Here is a 15,658-nt window from a genome sequence, read left to right as displayed (position 1 = left end):
ACTGACTTCTGACAAGTGTAAAAACGTCTGTGCAGTGTTGGAAAAATCAATGAGTGTTTATGTCTTTATGTCTGTCCACATAAGACTGACCAGCCCGCAGGAGATCAATGAGAAAATATAAATCAGATGAAAATCAGTGTACAAACAATACAATCTATATGCTTTTATATTGTAGCTGGCAGTTTTATCTTTTAAATGTACTCAGCTTGTGCTTGTGGGTGTGTAGCCTTTTCAGTCATATATCAAATATGCTGATGGTGTTTTCTCTGCATGGTCCACGTGCAGCTCATGTCTGTCTCCTATGTGGCTCGTAGTTTAAAAAAAAAAAAAAAAGTGTCATCAACTTGATATTAATAAAAAATTTAATTTAGAAATGTGGAAATGATTAAATGCAGGCATTCTGATTGAACAACGGTGACTGACAACTCTCCACTTTGCCCTTACCTTTAAATTAGCAGCTAAAACGCATTAAATCTAAATAATCTGTTATAATCTGGTAGAGAGGACAGGGTTTTTGTGGCCGACATCATGATCATAGGTGTCGATCCCTGCTCGACATACTATTACTTACATTCTAGTATTAACCTCCTTCTATTGGAATTGCAGTGAATGTATTTGTGTTTGTTTATTGTCCAGTGTAAAAGTGGTTTCGCCTTTAAAGTGGAGCCATTGAATCAGTGACTTTATTTCTCCATTACGCTCCTTTAGTTGGTTGACAAAAAAAGCATTAAAAACTCAATGTTTTAAAACTACAGTAATCTGACATTTGAAACAGCGGTTTATAAATTGCGTATCATAATAAAAAAGCGACCCGATACTTGTACATGTGCTGATTTCTTTTTTTTTTTTTTTCTTCTTCCCGCCCGTCTCTCCCTCCTCCACCACAAACAACACCGACAACCACGAGATCAACCGTCACAAGGCTACAGACACTGCCAGCCATGTCCTGCCTCTGAAACCAAAATACCGCTTCTTTTATAGCATTTTAAAACGCACGCACAAGGGAGCAAACTTGAAGCTCCTTTTTTTTTTTTTTTTTTAATCTATTGTATTCTATTTTTTTCTACAGCTATAATCGTTTTATTTTTTATTTTTTTGTCTTTTGTAAAGCAGAAGGAGAGAACATGTCTTCTTCCCTCTTGCAGGAGCGGAGCGGTGGCGTCCAGCTGGGCAGCGCGCTGCTGCTGCTGCTGCTGTCGCTCTCCGGTAAGAAAAAGCGCACCGACAAAACACCATCACCGGGATCTGGGATCCGGTTCCCACTGCGATGATGGGTGGTGGTTGGGTGTTGTGTGGGGAATAATAGGGTGCATTGTGAGATAGAATATCCGTTGACCGAGGAAACCAGCGTTTTTTCTTCCTCTTTAAGGCCGCCCATTTATTTATATATATATAAATGTATATATAAAAAAACAGATTTTCCTGCGTGCCCCCAACCGTGATGAGTTGATTATATTAATGCCACTCGTTTCTCCTCTGCTGGCTGCTAAATGAATGCTCTGCTGTGAATGCACAATATATAAATAAATGTTGGCTTAGCCCGCGCATATAATGATGGTAATCACTACCTCATGACTCTGTGTTGTGTGTGTGCTGCAAGACATGGGTAGATAGAAATAGGCCTTAATATTGAGCTAACAATGTGCCATTGATATTTATAGCACCTGTACCCAGTAGCAGGCGCACCTCCATATGAGTGTCTTCCAACATCATGAGCTTAAGAGAACATGACCATAAAGGCAGGCCGAAGAGCTGCGGAAAAAAATGAACTTAATCATGTAAGACGAGAGAAGTGTGTTAAGATGAAACAATCTTCCACACGGCGTGACACACATCTTTTCAAATCCTCAACATCCTCACACAAACTGAGACTCATCCCACAGGCCTGAAGCCTGTGCTCCCCTGCAGATTTAGGAATAAAAGACAGCCTTTGGATTATACAAGCCAGCAGTAGTATGTTGAGCTGCCATCACTCCCGTCCCTTCCTGTTTACTATTGCACTTACAGTGCACTAAAACGCACTCAGGCCTGACCAGTGGAATTATGTCCGCTGTTCCTTTTCACTACTACTGAAAAGGAACAGCATTATCTGAGGCTGTTTGATTTCAGATGAATTACTACATAAGTTATCTTGTCTTTGGTCGACAGCTTTCGGGGACACGTGGTCTTTTGGAAGTCCCTTATTGGGGGATCAGTGGGAAATGCTTTATTGTTCTCAGTTCATTCTTCTGGGTGTATCTTTACCCGTAGTCACACTGTATTGAAAGTTTAACATTGATTCACCACCTTCAGATAAAACAATCAAAGAACTGTAGCTCTCAAAAATCATGCAACATTTTGCTTTAAGAGATGCACTCATATTGAGCAGAGATCAGGAATCAGTCCAAGTTTATGTGCCCACCCCTGTGATAGTAGTCAGTTTAACATCTTCACAAGTTTTATTCTTGTTGTTGTTGGTGAGGTGAGTTAATGACTCTGCACTGCAAACAGGAAATTGGCCTCTTTAGTTGTCCAGTGGATGAGCCCTGAGAACATGAGACAGAACGGCATTGAAAATTAAACAAACATGCATCGTTTGGAGATTTTCACTCTCATAATTTCAGTCACTCTCTAAACATTTGAAGATGACATATTTTTTAAATTATTTTTCCCTATACATTATGCGTATTTATTATAATTCGGGGACAGAAGAGAATAGACTTTATTAACATCTTTAGAACCACCATAGTTGCAGTATTCTGGGTTTGTTCTGTTACTGTTGAAATAGTTCAGTCAGTAAATCAGGACGCCCCAAAAATCCTGTCATGATCATTTTCCTTGCACATGCTAATCCACTCACTGTGAGGACATATGCAGCAAAGTTTGAATTGTGTGAAGTGAAGAAAACAAATCATTCTTTTGACACATAAATGCAGGCCGCGGATGTGTCATCAGACAAAAACCAGCCATGGTGCAAATTGCAGTCACTTGCAGTGGTGAGCACTGGAGACGGAAACAGCAAAATAAATAGACACCGATATGGCGATGGCATGACTAACATGCCAGAGGGTCTACTCCAGCCTTCATGAGGATTGTTCAAACTGTAAAGGTAATATAAGAGATCTGGGCCATAAGAGAACACGCTGATATAAATCTGACCAGCAGAGGGCAGCGATGCCGATAATAATGCTACTTTGTTCATGACACAAAAGCTTCAGTATGAAGCAATACTGCTAGGGTTAGTTGTCGAAGACCTCAGAAAATTGTACATCAAATGAACGTGTTTTATATATATATATGTATTGTATTATGCTTTTCTGCTCTTACTTAATGGAGATCTGAAAGAGCTTGACAACCCCTAATGTTTGGCCAAGTGTTGCTGGCACAAGCAAAGGCCGCTTGCTGAATAAAGATGCTTCTGAAACAGGCCACAAAAACTAACTTGTATAAAATTCCAAGAGAAAACATAAAGGTGATCACATTTCCTTTTGTTTGTATTCTGTGTCTTACATGCAGACATCATGATGAGATACTTCTAATAGAAAACATGAACTAATGAGCCAAATTAATCTTTATTCAGTGACATTTACTTTCATTCAAACCTTGCAAGGTGGTATTCTTCTGTACTGAGGATACCTAATGCTTGTAAGCTTCTTAATCCTAAATTTCCAAATTGTGATTTTATCCAAGTGTCTTTTCTTATAATAGTTTTTAATGTATGTTTCTTTCTGTGCTCTCAGTAATATCCCTCCATGGTGATTCATATTGGAATAACACACGAGATGAAAGGAGGAATGTTTTATCCTCTAAACAACAATATTGTAAAGCACGGTCACTGTATAATTCAAATGTGAATGCGTTCAGTTTTAAATTCATTCTGTTACAGTGCTGCCCTTCAGAAAAAACAAACAAACAAACAGCCAAAGTCTCTAAAAAGAGAAAATCCCTGTGGATGTTTCTCTCTACTCTGTTTTCCCACCAATATTTTCTCTTTTTCTCTTTCTGCGAGCAATCTCAGCAACAGCAGAATTAGTATTCACAAAAACAAACACTAGAGGGCAGCAGAACAACACAAGGAGGCCTACAAGTAAACTCAGTGGTGCTGTCTTCAAGCAGGCCAAAGGGCGATCACACTTTGCAGGAGTAGAAAAGCCAGAGATCAAATTACCCCAGCTACGCCCAGACTCCTCTGTAAAAATCAGTAAATCATGTTCATCTATGAAATCATACTAAATTCAGTAAACAGTAAACCTGACTCTGTGCCAACCAGAAGTTACTGTATGTTCACCTCCCATTTACAGGTGCTGTGGCTTAGTTGGTTAAAGCGCCTGTCTAGTAAACAGGAGATCCTGGGTTCAAATCCCAGCAGTGCCTTTTCCCAATCAACCACAGGTTGTTAAATAAAAGTATGAGACGTCTCAGTGATGTGTTGAATCCTACCACACAGCTTTACTAACCGAAGTACTAAAAGCTTTCAATCTCAGCAAATTGAGTCTGAACTTTCTAAGATCTTTAATGGAGCTTTAACTCAACTGTAAAACAAAGCCAACTTGAAGTCATGGAAGGATTTAAACATATTTTACCTCACAAAGCAAAAAACTGCATGTTAAAGAAAAATGGGATAAAGAAGCGGGAATTAAACTGTCGTAGGGAAAATCTGGAGTTTTCAGTGTTTCCCTATCCTACAAATTGATGAATGATATTTGTTTGTTTAAGACTCAAGAAAAAAATGGTAACACAAATGTTGGTCTGTTGAAGACATTGTGATGCAATAGAGGCAAAAGAAAATGACTTATTATCTTCAGGGGAGGCCCCAAACTGAACCAATAAATAAAATTAGATATCCTGAAGAATAAGGGATATATTTTTTTCATATTACAAATGTTAATGGTTACAGTGTTTACTGTACCTACTAGATTTAACTGCTTTTAACAAGTATGCAGACTGACAGAGAGGCAGGATTATTCAAAGATTAGTGAGTTTTTAAATCATGATCGTGTGTCACTGTGCTTACTCTGCTGATGCTTGTTGCTAAAACTACCCAAACGACGGTGAACACAAAACAAGCTTGTGTCTGCTGCAATTCCGCCGAGTCTTTTGTCAAGGCTGCTTGAAGGATCCAAATCTGTCTGCAAAGTGTACTTTTAAATCAGACTTTGTGATTCAACCGTAACAAGGCTCGGTTGTCAATAATGCATAATAGTGAAAGAGTGGAGGAGAGCAGAGGATATTAAGTAGGAAGTACCTTTCAAGGCATCTTACTGAAACTGCAAGTCAATACGATCAATTATATTTAATGGAAGGAGAGTGGAAGGCTCATGTAGTCTCACAGCACTGCTGAGAAATAAAGCCACTGTAGTGGACAATGAGCTACCTGCCTGTGAACTAGTTTTATTTTCTGGTCTCTCTTCTGTAGTGTGTTCACATAACTCTCACACTGCAGTGACATACATACAAGGAATGCAGGAACGGCACACGGTGTGTGTGTGTGTGTGTGTGTGTGTGTGTGTGCGTGTGTGTGTGTGTGTGTGTGTGTGTGTGTGCGTGTGTGTGTGTGTGTGTGTGTGTAACAATTCTGAGAGTGTCTCTAATCTCAGTCCCGCCATGGTATAATCTGAGTAAAAGCCTCTCTATCCCCACGAGATCCCCGCAACACCCCAAGGAATCCCGACCAGCAGTCATTCTTTTTGTAGCGTCGGCCTGAGGATGCTGCAGTCTGCAGGCTGCAATGTGACTTTCTCCAAAGCAGGGGGCGCTACAGACAATCCCAACTCCTCAGACCATGACTGAACCAAAAGTCGAGGATTTCAAGGCAGCATGCTGAGGCTTACATACTAGACACAAAGCTGTGTGCGCTGTCCATTGAATCACTTCACACTAAAGAAAATCTACTGCTTCTTCACTCTGGTCAGATTTACGGTGAAACGTTAGTCTCGCACAAAAATCCTCCACATTATGACACAATCAAGCTTTATAGGTGCCAAGTGGCAGAGAGAAAACAAATAATCATCTCACCACCAGCACGCCCTGCCTGACTGAATACCACACGTCACTGAGTTCCTTCAGAATCCAGCCAATCTCCGATCACATCTGTGGTTGGCACCTGGCATCCTGCGATGGCCGCCATCGCACAAACAGATGTACAAATGCATCTTTGAAAGTTCCTAAAGTTGGTTGTTGGTGCTTTATTGTGATGTTAGGATGTGAGGCCACCATGAGGGGGAAAAAGACGTCTTATCTAAGTGACACTGCACTGCTCAGGCCTCATAAATAGTTACAACAAAAAAAAAGCTCACAGGAACTAATTTTTTTTATTTTTTTTACATAATCTTCATACTGAGCATCAGCCCTTTGAGCCCTTAAAGCAGCTTTAAATCACTTATAGAAGAAACCTTCAGAGGATGCTGTCTGGGGTTTTCACAATTTATTCGTCAGGAAATGTTTGCTGTGAAAAGCTTTGTTCAAGTCATCCCACAGATGCCTAATTGAATTAAGATCTCGGAGAGGGCAAGTTGAACCTAGACCAGTACGAAAGAATACTCTATGATAAACACTGGAACTGTCCTGGATTATCCCAGTGCTGAGCCGCTGATTTAAAATAAGAACTCTCTGATTTCTGCTAAATCCTTTGAGGAAAGCACCTTTGGAAAAGTGTTGGTGATGGGATATGTTTTGGTGCCAAGCTGTAAAGTTTTGCCAATCATTGCAACAAAAGCCAGTGTCCTGCTGATTTGCTTTCATGCAAGCAGAGATGCAACTTTAGTTCGTTAAATACATTATTTTTATTTAACTGAAGCTTTTCTTTAAACCGTACATAATTTCAGTGTCATTAACAATGAAAAGGTGCACAAGAAGAGGTCACAGGAAGGATGACGTAACTCACCTTACCTTTTGCTCTGCTCTGACCTTGTGATGCAAAAGGACAACTGAGGGAAACTGAGGGGATTAAGACAAAGAAATGCTCAGGCTACAAGAAAGCTAAGCGGGAGAGGAGCAGAATTGTGTTATTTCAAGGATTGTGTAGAGGTTAGGAAGCTGAGGTAGCTGGAATGGGGCTTGAGAGGAGGCAAGAGAGGAGGACAAAGATGAGAGAGGCAAGAGGGAGGGGCAGAGAGAGGGAGGAGTCACACGAGGGTGCCTCACTGCAGTATTTCATCTGTTAGCAAGTCTCTGCATCTGCCTCTCTTTCTCACTATCCACAGGACTGCTGAGTCAGCAGAAGCCAAAGCCTGCATCAAACTGTTTCTGCTGTATATATCTGCATGTGACTTATATTGGCAAATGGCACTTACATGCAAGCACTGTTCACATGCGTGCGTGGTCGTGACAGCGGCGTGTGTTGTGCTGCGTGTTCAGATGGGTCAGGATGCTGAAATGACATTGACAAAGCACAGCCAGCACGCTCAGCTCACTGCTGACAATGCACACCTTGTATGAGGGTGTGAATGCATGTGTGTTTGTGCACGTTTATGAGGGGAGGCGAGAGAGAGAGAGCGAGAGAAAGAGAGAGAGAGAGAGAGAGAGCACGAGGCAGGTACTGCACTGCATTACTAGACACCTGACTGTGACAGACTGTGCACATGGAAATTTGTGTGTGTGTAAATTATATATATGGTCAGAGGGTGGAGATGTAGGAGTGTGTGTGTGTGTGTGTGTGTGTGTGTGTGTGTGTGTGTGTGTGTGTGTGTGTGTGTGTGTGTGTGTGTGTGTGTGTGTGTGTGTGTGTGTGTGTGTGTGTGTGTGTGTGTGTGTGTGTGTGTGTGTGTGTGTGTGTGTGTGTGGTGCAGAGAGGCAGGCCTGTAGAGTAGTGCAGCAGTAGTGGGAAGGGAGCCAGAAACACTCGACTGCAGAGGAGAGAATGGTGCAGAGTCCCATCGAACATGCACCCATGTAGCGCGCGCGCACACACACACACACACACACACACACACACACACACACACACTGAAAGAGAGGCACAGATTCCACTGGGGAGTGCAAGCCCATGCTCAGGCATGATGTTAGGTAGGAGGAGAAGACTAAACGTTACTTTAATTTCAATTCACTTTATGCTCTTTTGTATACGTTTAACTTTGATTTGAGGATTTTAAAACCGAAACAGTCGCTGATGTGTTAAAGCTTTACTAAACAAATATATAGCTACGTAGTTCTATTCAATCACAATCGGCTGCAGTCTTTGCACGCTTTGCATGACAAATAAAGCATACTCCCCCAATCAAGCAAAATATGCATTTGGAAAACTAATACCCATAATAGAGAAGTGACACTGAATAATTCATGTCTGTCATTTCTATATTTCTGATTCGTAAAAACTTTTGACACTGCACTGTCCTCATGCTTTCCCCATATAGTAGCATTTTTACCTTTGCTCTGGATTCCCCCCTGAAAGACATGTGGCTATAATAGAGCAGACCATTTTGGTGATTGGGCCATTGTGGAACAACAGTGGTTTTTCTGCAGAAATGCATTTCTACTTGCATTTGAGAGTTATAGCTGTCTGTGGTGTTGCGGCATGAAGTTATACGTATTAGTGCAACTCAGGTTCTGGTGTCGACTACACATTTACGCTGACTTCCTGCCATAGCCGACAATGCTGAACCAAAATCTCAGGTGAAGTTTGACAAGGCAGGCAAACAGCGTACAAATGTTTGTTTTGTTACAAAGCAACAAAATCATTGATGCAACTCGGACAGTTTTTCATACCTAAAGATCTATAAGTGAATTATGTCACCAGTAGAAAGCCATTTAATAGCCCACCGTATTTCGTGTAAGAAGGAAGTTAAATTGTTCTGTAGAACATTATAAATATTTGAATCATCACTTTCAGTGTATTATTTGCGCTTTTAGGAAACTTGGTAACGATAGAAACTAATTTATCTACAGCTAAAGAACATTGCTCTCGTTCACCACCTTAATTGACTTTCAGATGTGTTTTAGATAATCACTATGAGAATTCCTCTATCTAATAAGCTTTTTAAATGCAAATATGATAACACCGTTTTTAACAAATGAATGAAGCGAGAAAACAACCAGTTCAAGTCCGAGCCGAACAACAAACCAGCTTTTTACTGTCTCACAAATCATTAAGGGGGTGTGGGAGTTCGACAGTGTTGTATTTTGTGGACTCGGAGAAGGACAACGACTGTGTCTTATTGGGGGTGCGTAGGGAACATGGAGTACCAGGCCTGCTGCTGTTGGCTATCAGGTCATTTAGTGTCTGTAGAGTCGCCATTAAGTGGGATGTGTTCAAGGTGGGTGCTGGACTTTGTCAAGGTTGTACCTTGTTGCTCCTTCTGGTCGTGAACTTCATGCACAGGGTGCAGAAGGGCATCATGTGGCGGGGCCAGCGGGTGGTATCCATGTGGGGGACAACATCATCCTCCATGAGTCCATGGTTGTCTCAACGAGAAAAGGACGGGGGAGCACCTTCTGCTGGTGGAGGAGTTTAAGTATCTCTGAGCCTTATTCACAAGAGATGAGAGGAGGGATTGTGAAATCGGCCAGACAAGCAGCGGCAGAAATGCAGTCAGTGTACCGGAGTGTTGTGGTGAAGAGGGAGCCGAGATGTAAAGCAAAGCTCTCTCCATCCCCGCCCTCACCTACAGTCATGAACTTTGGGTTACGACTGAGAGCGATTGCTGGTACAAGTGGCTGAACTGAGTTATCTCTGTAGCGTGGGAGGCGTCACTCCTCGTATTAGAGTGAGGAGTTCCGTCATCAGTCAAAGGAGTTTAGTCAAAGTTGAACTGCTACCGGCTCACATCGAGAGGAGCCAGCTGAGGTGGTTCGGGCATCTGATTAGGTTGCCTCCTGGTCGCATTGCTTAGAAGGTATACCACACATGACTGAATTTTAGAAGGCCCCGAGGTCAGCCCGGGACTCGCTGGAAAAATCTCTGGTCTGGGAGCAGATTAGGGTCCCCTCAGAGGAGCTGCGAGGGGCGGAGATGTTTGGGCTTCTTCGCGCTCTATACTGCTGCCATGACCCCATACGAACTAAGCAGGAACGAAGATGAATGAATGGATCGAGTCAAGACTTGGGGGGGGGGGGTCTTTCAATGCAGAGTTTACATGGTCTCCTTTTATTTTCTTTCCTTTCTGTGTACTCCAGGTTTCTCCTCCATCATGCGTTTGATGATTATTGAAAACTCTAAATTGCAGTTGTGAAAGTGAGTGCATGTATCTGTCTGTATTTGCTCTGATCGCGCGCCACGACCTTATAAATGATTCTAACATTAAGGTTCTTTATTTGCAGGTTGTGCGAGCATGGATGTGCTTGTGCCCAGTTCTATTAATGCACTCAATGGAACAACAGTCAAAATCCCCTGCACATTCACTTCCTGTTATAAGATTGATGAGTTCAACTTTGCAATGAATTGGACCTTCCAAGAAACAGTCAACGATACAGAGGAAATGGTAAATTTACAACAACTTTGAATGCTTGATGCATCTACCTCCCTAGTTATGATCTCTTGTTTTCTTTCTTTTCACAGTTTATGACGTACAATCGAAAAAAAGGAATGGTGCCTCTCCGTTCAGAACGGTTCGGAGAGAGGGTTATGTTCGCTGGAAACCTGGTGAAAAATGACCTGTCAATCACACTATCAGATGTTCAGCAGGAAGACAACGGGCTTTACAACTGCTATGTGAAAAATCCCCCCGACCGCATCCTAGGACACGGCATCATAAAGCTCAATGTGGTCCCTGAACGTAAGCAACTGACGCCAATACAGACAATACTAGTAAAACTAATGCATATAACACAAAACACAAGTCACACCCTTTGCCTTAAGGTGCACTTAAAGGTGCCGCTCTCATCCACTTTGCATGGGAAATCTTTGTCGTAGTTTTTCGAATTTATTTATTCAGAAACGGTTAGCCGTTAACGTCCCAACATCTAAACCATTTGTCCTGAACATTTCATGTGATTCGAGTGAATAGTTTTTTGCGTAAAGTTGGTCAAATACATACGTACATGCATACAAACCAAGAAAGAAAGAAATACACGCAGACAAAGACATAACCTTCTCGCCCAACTTTCGCTGGCAAAGGTAATAATCGCGGAAGCGCGCACAAGCTACACGAGTATATTCAAGAGAAATGTTTGCGCCACAGTCTGCACACTAATTTTAAATAACAAACTTGGGTTTGACTGACTAACTGCTTTCCAGAGCATAAGGATGTGCTGGTGATGAGTCAGCTTCTTACTTTCTTACTTATTAATGAGTAACAAGAGGTTTGACTTAGTCCCTCAGCATCTTTCCCACACACACACACACACACACACACACACACACACACACACACACACACACACACACACACACACACACACACACACACACACACACACACACACACACACACACACACACACACAGGCTAACTCAGCAGCACTTTCTTTCCACTCTGTTTAATCAGTCCAGTAGAGCTTTTAGCCAGCATTGCACTTGTCTCCATTCTTTGTCTACAAAATAGTTAACCCTCTCCTCTCTTCAGTCCCGCCCCCTACGGATTCAACCATTGCAGTTGCAATAGGAGCGTCAGTGGGCGGAGCATTAGCTCTGCTCATCCTTTCCATGGTGGTGGTGAAATGTCTGCGTCGACACCGGAAACAGGAGCTGATCTCAGAGGAAAAAATGGAGGAGGAAGGGAAACTGGATGCAGAGGGTGTTGCAGAGGAGGGAACAAAGTAAGAAAATTAAACATCGTTTTCTGATAACTGAAATCAAAACCACCAACAGCGTGGAGATAAAGCAGTAGTTAATGAAATGCCAGTGGCAGACAAAGATTAATAAATTTGCGCCTGGCAGCAGCAGCAGCAGCTTTTTCCCGTTCTCACTGATGCCTTATCTCGGGAACGCTGTGATGGAAATTCATCATATTTGGAACACATGTTCATGCTTACGTGATGACGAAGTGATTTTGGTAGCCAAAAGTGAAGGGTCACTGTGACCTCACATTTCACCAATCTCTGAAGAGTGTCTTCTGAATAAATTCGATTACAGATTGAAATATAAATCACATCATGCAGCAGAGGTATACAACTGTAAGGTAGTTACTGAAGTGATATAGAGTAACTAGTAGTATTGTTAGACAATATACATTACATTTCTAGCTTCATGAAAACACACTGGTTTTCTCTCTGCGCTGAATACAGAGGGATTAAATCTATTTTTTAACAGTTCTTCACGCGGAAATTCACAGATTGGGTTTGGGCTAGTTCCTAACTAAAGATTGTTGTTGTCCTGCTCCTCCTTTCTTTTCAGACAACCATAGCTGGGTCAAGTGATTGAGCCAGTGGCCTCTGGAGCTCCCACCCTCAACACTGCATCTGGTAAATAACGACACATCTCCACTGGTCATTGCAAATACAATGTCTGCTGTGGCGCTCGACTGGATGTTGCAATTATAGTTTCATAGCATTGAGGAAAAAAATGTTTTGCTCACTATTTCAATGACTGGTACATACAGATCTGCTGTCTCTTGTACTGTTTCAGTTTTCTTTTGACATTGCGGGTCAAACTTAAGCACAGCAGCTTCCATCTTATTCAGATAAAAAAAAAAAAAAAAAAAAAAACGTAATGCGGCATTGTATTCACAAGAATAGCGTGACTTTGTTTGCACTGGGGAGACTGTTTACTCAAGCATGTCACACTGCGCACAGTCATCTCAAAGCTGCTCCGGGTTTACCTGGCAACGCTGACAGAAAATCATACACCTGAGCTGTGAGACAACTGGAAAGAAGCATGTATCTGTGAACAGAATATGACATAATGGCTAAATGTATATTAAGAATCAGCCAACACAAGGCAAGCTTTACTGGACACATCCTTTTCTGACTTGCATTGCTCTGATCAACTGTAATGCTACAATGGGATTTATTTCAAAGGAAATAATTTAATTCTCACTCAGTTCAGAGACAACTGGGGCTCACAATAAAATACTATTCCCAGCTCAAATCAAATCAAATTGATAAAGTGCTGCTTCTCAGCAGTGATAGCTCTCCACAGCATGTCGGTCAGTACATCAAGAATTCCTTTTTGCCACAAAAAAATTTGATTTCAAAGAGCAAAATCAGAAACTGGATCAGACACTCGATCTACTCACTCTAAAAAAAAGGAGTTATTCAACTATTTCAGTTTTCATTTTGTTGCATGAAAAACCCTGACTTTTAATCTGCGGTCACAATTCTGACACTCAGTAGTGTCTGAATATTTAGTGATGTAAGATTTAAAAAAGTTGCTTCACTAGTAATTATAATAAATACAAATGTTTCAGTCAAAGGACTGTGACATAAGTGGGGTTTTCGTTCCTTTTTAAGCTTAAAGGTTCTACCTTATGTTCATTTAAATAGTTATTTATTATTAGCCTACTTATGTGTTTTCTGCATAAGAGTAGAGCAGAATCCAGCTAAACATGCCATGTTATGTTTTGTGGCCTTAGATTATTTTTATTTTTGTATCGAAATGAACTTTTCTGGTCATCCATGTTGCAGGCTCCTGTACTAACTCTGCCAACTACATATGTATATCTTAATAGGCATGGATAGAACAGTGTATTCTCTACACTGTGTTGGTTGTGTCCTAAATGCCTCTACTTTCAAGCTTTATCCCCCGGGAGATTTATTTGTTGGGGCTTCTACCAACTGGATGACGAGATGCGCTTAACATGTTTCTCTTTCTCTTTTCTTTCAGACATACACACATCATCCTGAAGATTTCCAGGAACCACTGCTCAAGTCATAGTTCACTGACACTTCCCTCTCATCTGCATGTGTGTGTGTGTGTGTGTGTGTGTGTGTGTGTGTGTGTGTGTGTGTGTGTGTGTGTGTGTGTGTGTGTGTGTGTGTGTATGTGTGTCTGTGTGCGAGAGGTGCATTGAATGTTTCTATGTGAGAGTGTGTATTTCTACCTGTGCCAGTGTGAGATTTTTTTTTTCTTTTCTTGAAATAAGTCAGGGATTTAACCACTAAAAACACATGATTTTTATTTCAATCTTGAAGTCAATTTCAACAGAATTAGGAGTCTTACTCATAATACTGAATGCCATTTTCATAGTACACTATAAGACAGGTTAGGGCTAAGCGATATGAACTAAAAATTGATACCAGGGTATATTTTGAATAAAGAATATATTACATATTGAATAACAAAAGACATAATTTCACTATGTGATTGTTGCACTCACTCTTTATTGATGAAGCGGGCCTGTAGAAACACCTTGGCACTGAGGAAAGATAAAATTATCTCGACTTTTGTTTTAGGTTAAATATTTTGGTTTAACATAACATGAATCTATTGTTTTATAGCATTGCCTTAAAGTTACGTATGTCAACTTAAAGATATTGTTTATTTTCATCTATCCAAAGTCGGGCATCCATTCAGTCATCGTAGCTGTGCTAAACAAATCACATGCAGAATTGAGTTGACACATTTTGCATGTACACGAGACATACAGGAAATGCATGTAGCACAGAACATTGCAGATATCTTCGGATACCGATTGAACACCGCACCATAGTCGTTTAATCACTTAAAACCCATCTGCATGCACCTTTTCCATTCCACAGCAGATCAAATCCAGGAGACAGACCCAGAAAACAGTCTTCATGTCAGCAGGTGCTGAGACAAATAGCCCTTACCCAGTCAGCCTGACTAGACTCACAACACCATTTCACAAAAATCAATCAGAGAAAAAGAGAATAGCAACACAATATATATATATATATATATATATATATATATATATATATATATATATATATATATATATATATATATATATAAAAAGTTTCTAGAGCTCTGGAAGGAATTAAAACTAAAAGCCACAGTAGATGATCTGTCAACCGTTGAAAGAGATTAAATTGGCAGCATATCTACCTATTATTAGAGAGGAAAAGCAGAGACAGATCCAAACCGAGTCAAAGCACATTGATGACAAAGGGAAGGCACAAAAAAAAGAAAAAATAATAAAAATCATGGCAACCAAAAAAAAGAAAAAGAAACATTTGAATTGGCTTAAATTAAATGTCTTATACAAAGAACAGCAGCTACTCGATTAGTCAGCCAAATCATGCATATTGTGTTTGTCAATGATGTCTCCTCATATGTCAACCTGATACTTTGCATCCGTGTAGAACATTATCCGAGCAGACATTTTGATTTGTCCCGGTGGGAAAAGCACATGGGTTGCAAATGACATTAACAAAGACTCCACTTTATTCAACTCTGAAAGTCACAATGACAGCTCTGTCAGAAATCACTTTGTATTCACTACACTTACATCTAAGCATGTGCACTTGATTGTCATATAGTGTGATTGTTGGTCCTTCCTGCTTGCTGACTATCACACAGTGCATTGTGTCCCGTTGCAAACAGAGAATATGAATGAACATGGGTTTGATTCCAAAGAAACCCAGTTAGACGGAAAATACTTTTTCAGGACCCTCGAAATAATGCAGCTAAATCAAACTTAGCCTTAATGAATATTATTAATTACACCTCAAGGGCTCAAAACAGAAGAGGCATAAGTGGCAACGCACCAACGTTACAGGGGGACCAATACAGAGATGAACCACTTTTTTTTGTGCATCTTCAATGTTACAATCCCACACATGGACATGGATTACCATATGCACTTAATGCAGAGTGTTTTATTAGTTTTTGGAGCTTTTTAAA

At 40.8% G+C, this 15,658-nt stretch overlaps 1 protein-coding gene across 1 annotated transcript; it reads left to right on the top strand.

Annotated features, from left to right (window-relative positions):
• Nucleotides 1–925: 925 nt before the first annotated feature.
• On the top strand, nucleotides 926–14,658 carry scn2b (sodium channel, voltage-gated, type II, beta). The gene is made up of 6 exons (XM_080460433.1): nucleotides 926–1,206; nucleotides 10,234–10,394; nucleotides 10,472–10,688; nucleotides 11,478–11,670; nucleotides 12,248–12,315; nucleotides 13,676–14,658. The coding sequence occupies exons 1-5, from the start codon at nucleotides 1,125–1,127 to the stop codon at nucleotides 12,255–12,257; spliced, it is 663 nt and encodes a 220-aa protein (XP_080316559.1). The 5' UTR covers nucleotides 926–1,124; the 3' UTR covers nucleotides 12,258–12,315; nucleotides 13,676–14,658.
• The last annotated feature ends 1,000 nt before the right edge of the window (nucleotides 14,659–15,658 follow it).

This window comes from Lipophrys pholis (assembly GCF_963383615.2).
Source record: "Lipophrys pholis genome assembly, chromosome: 3".
Taxonomy (NCBI): Eukaryota; Metazoa; Chordata; class Actinopteri; order Blenniiformes; family Blenniidae; genus Lipophrys; species Lipophrys pholis.
Note: the sequence above shows the minus strand (reverse complement) of the source record. Positions and strands in the feature narration are given on the sequence as shown.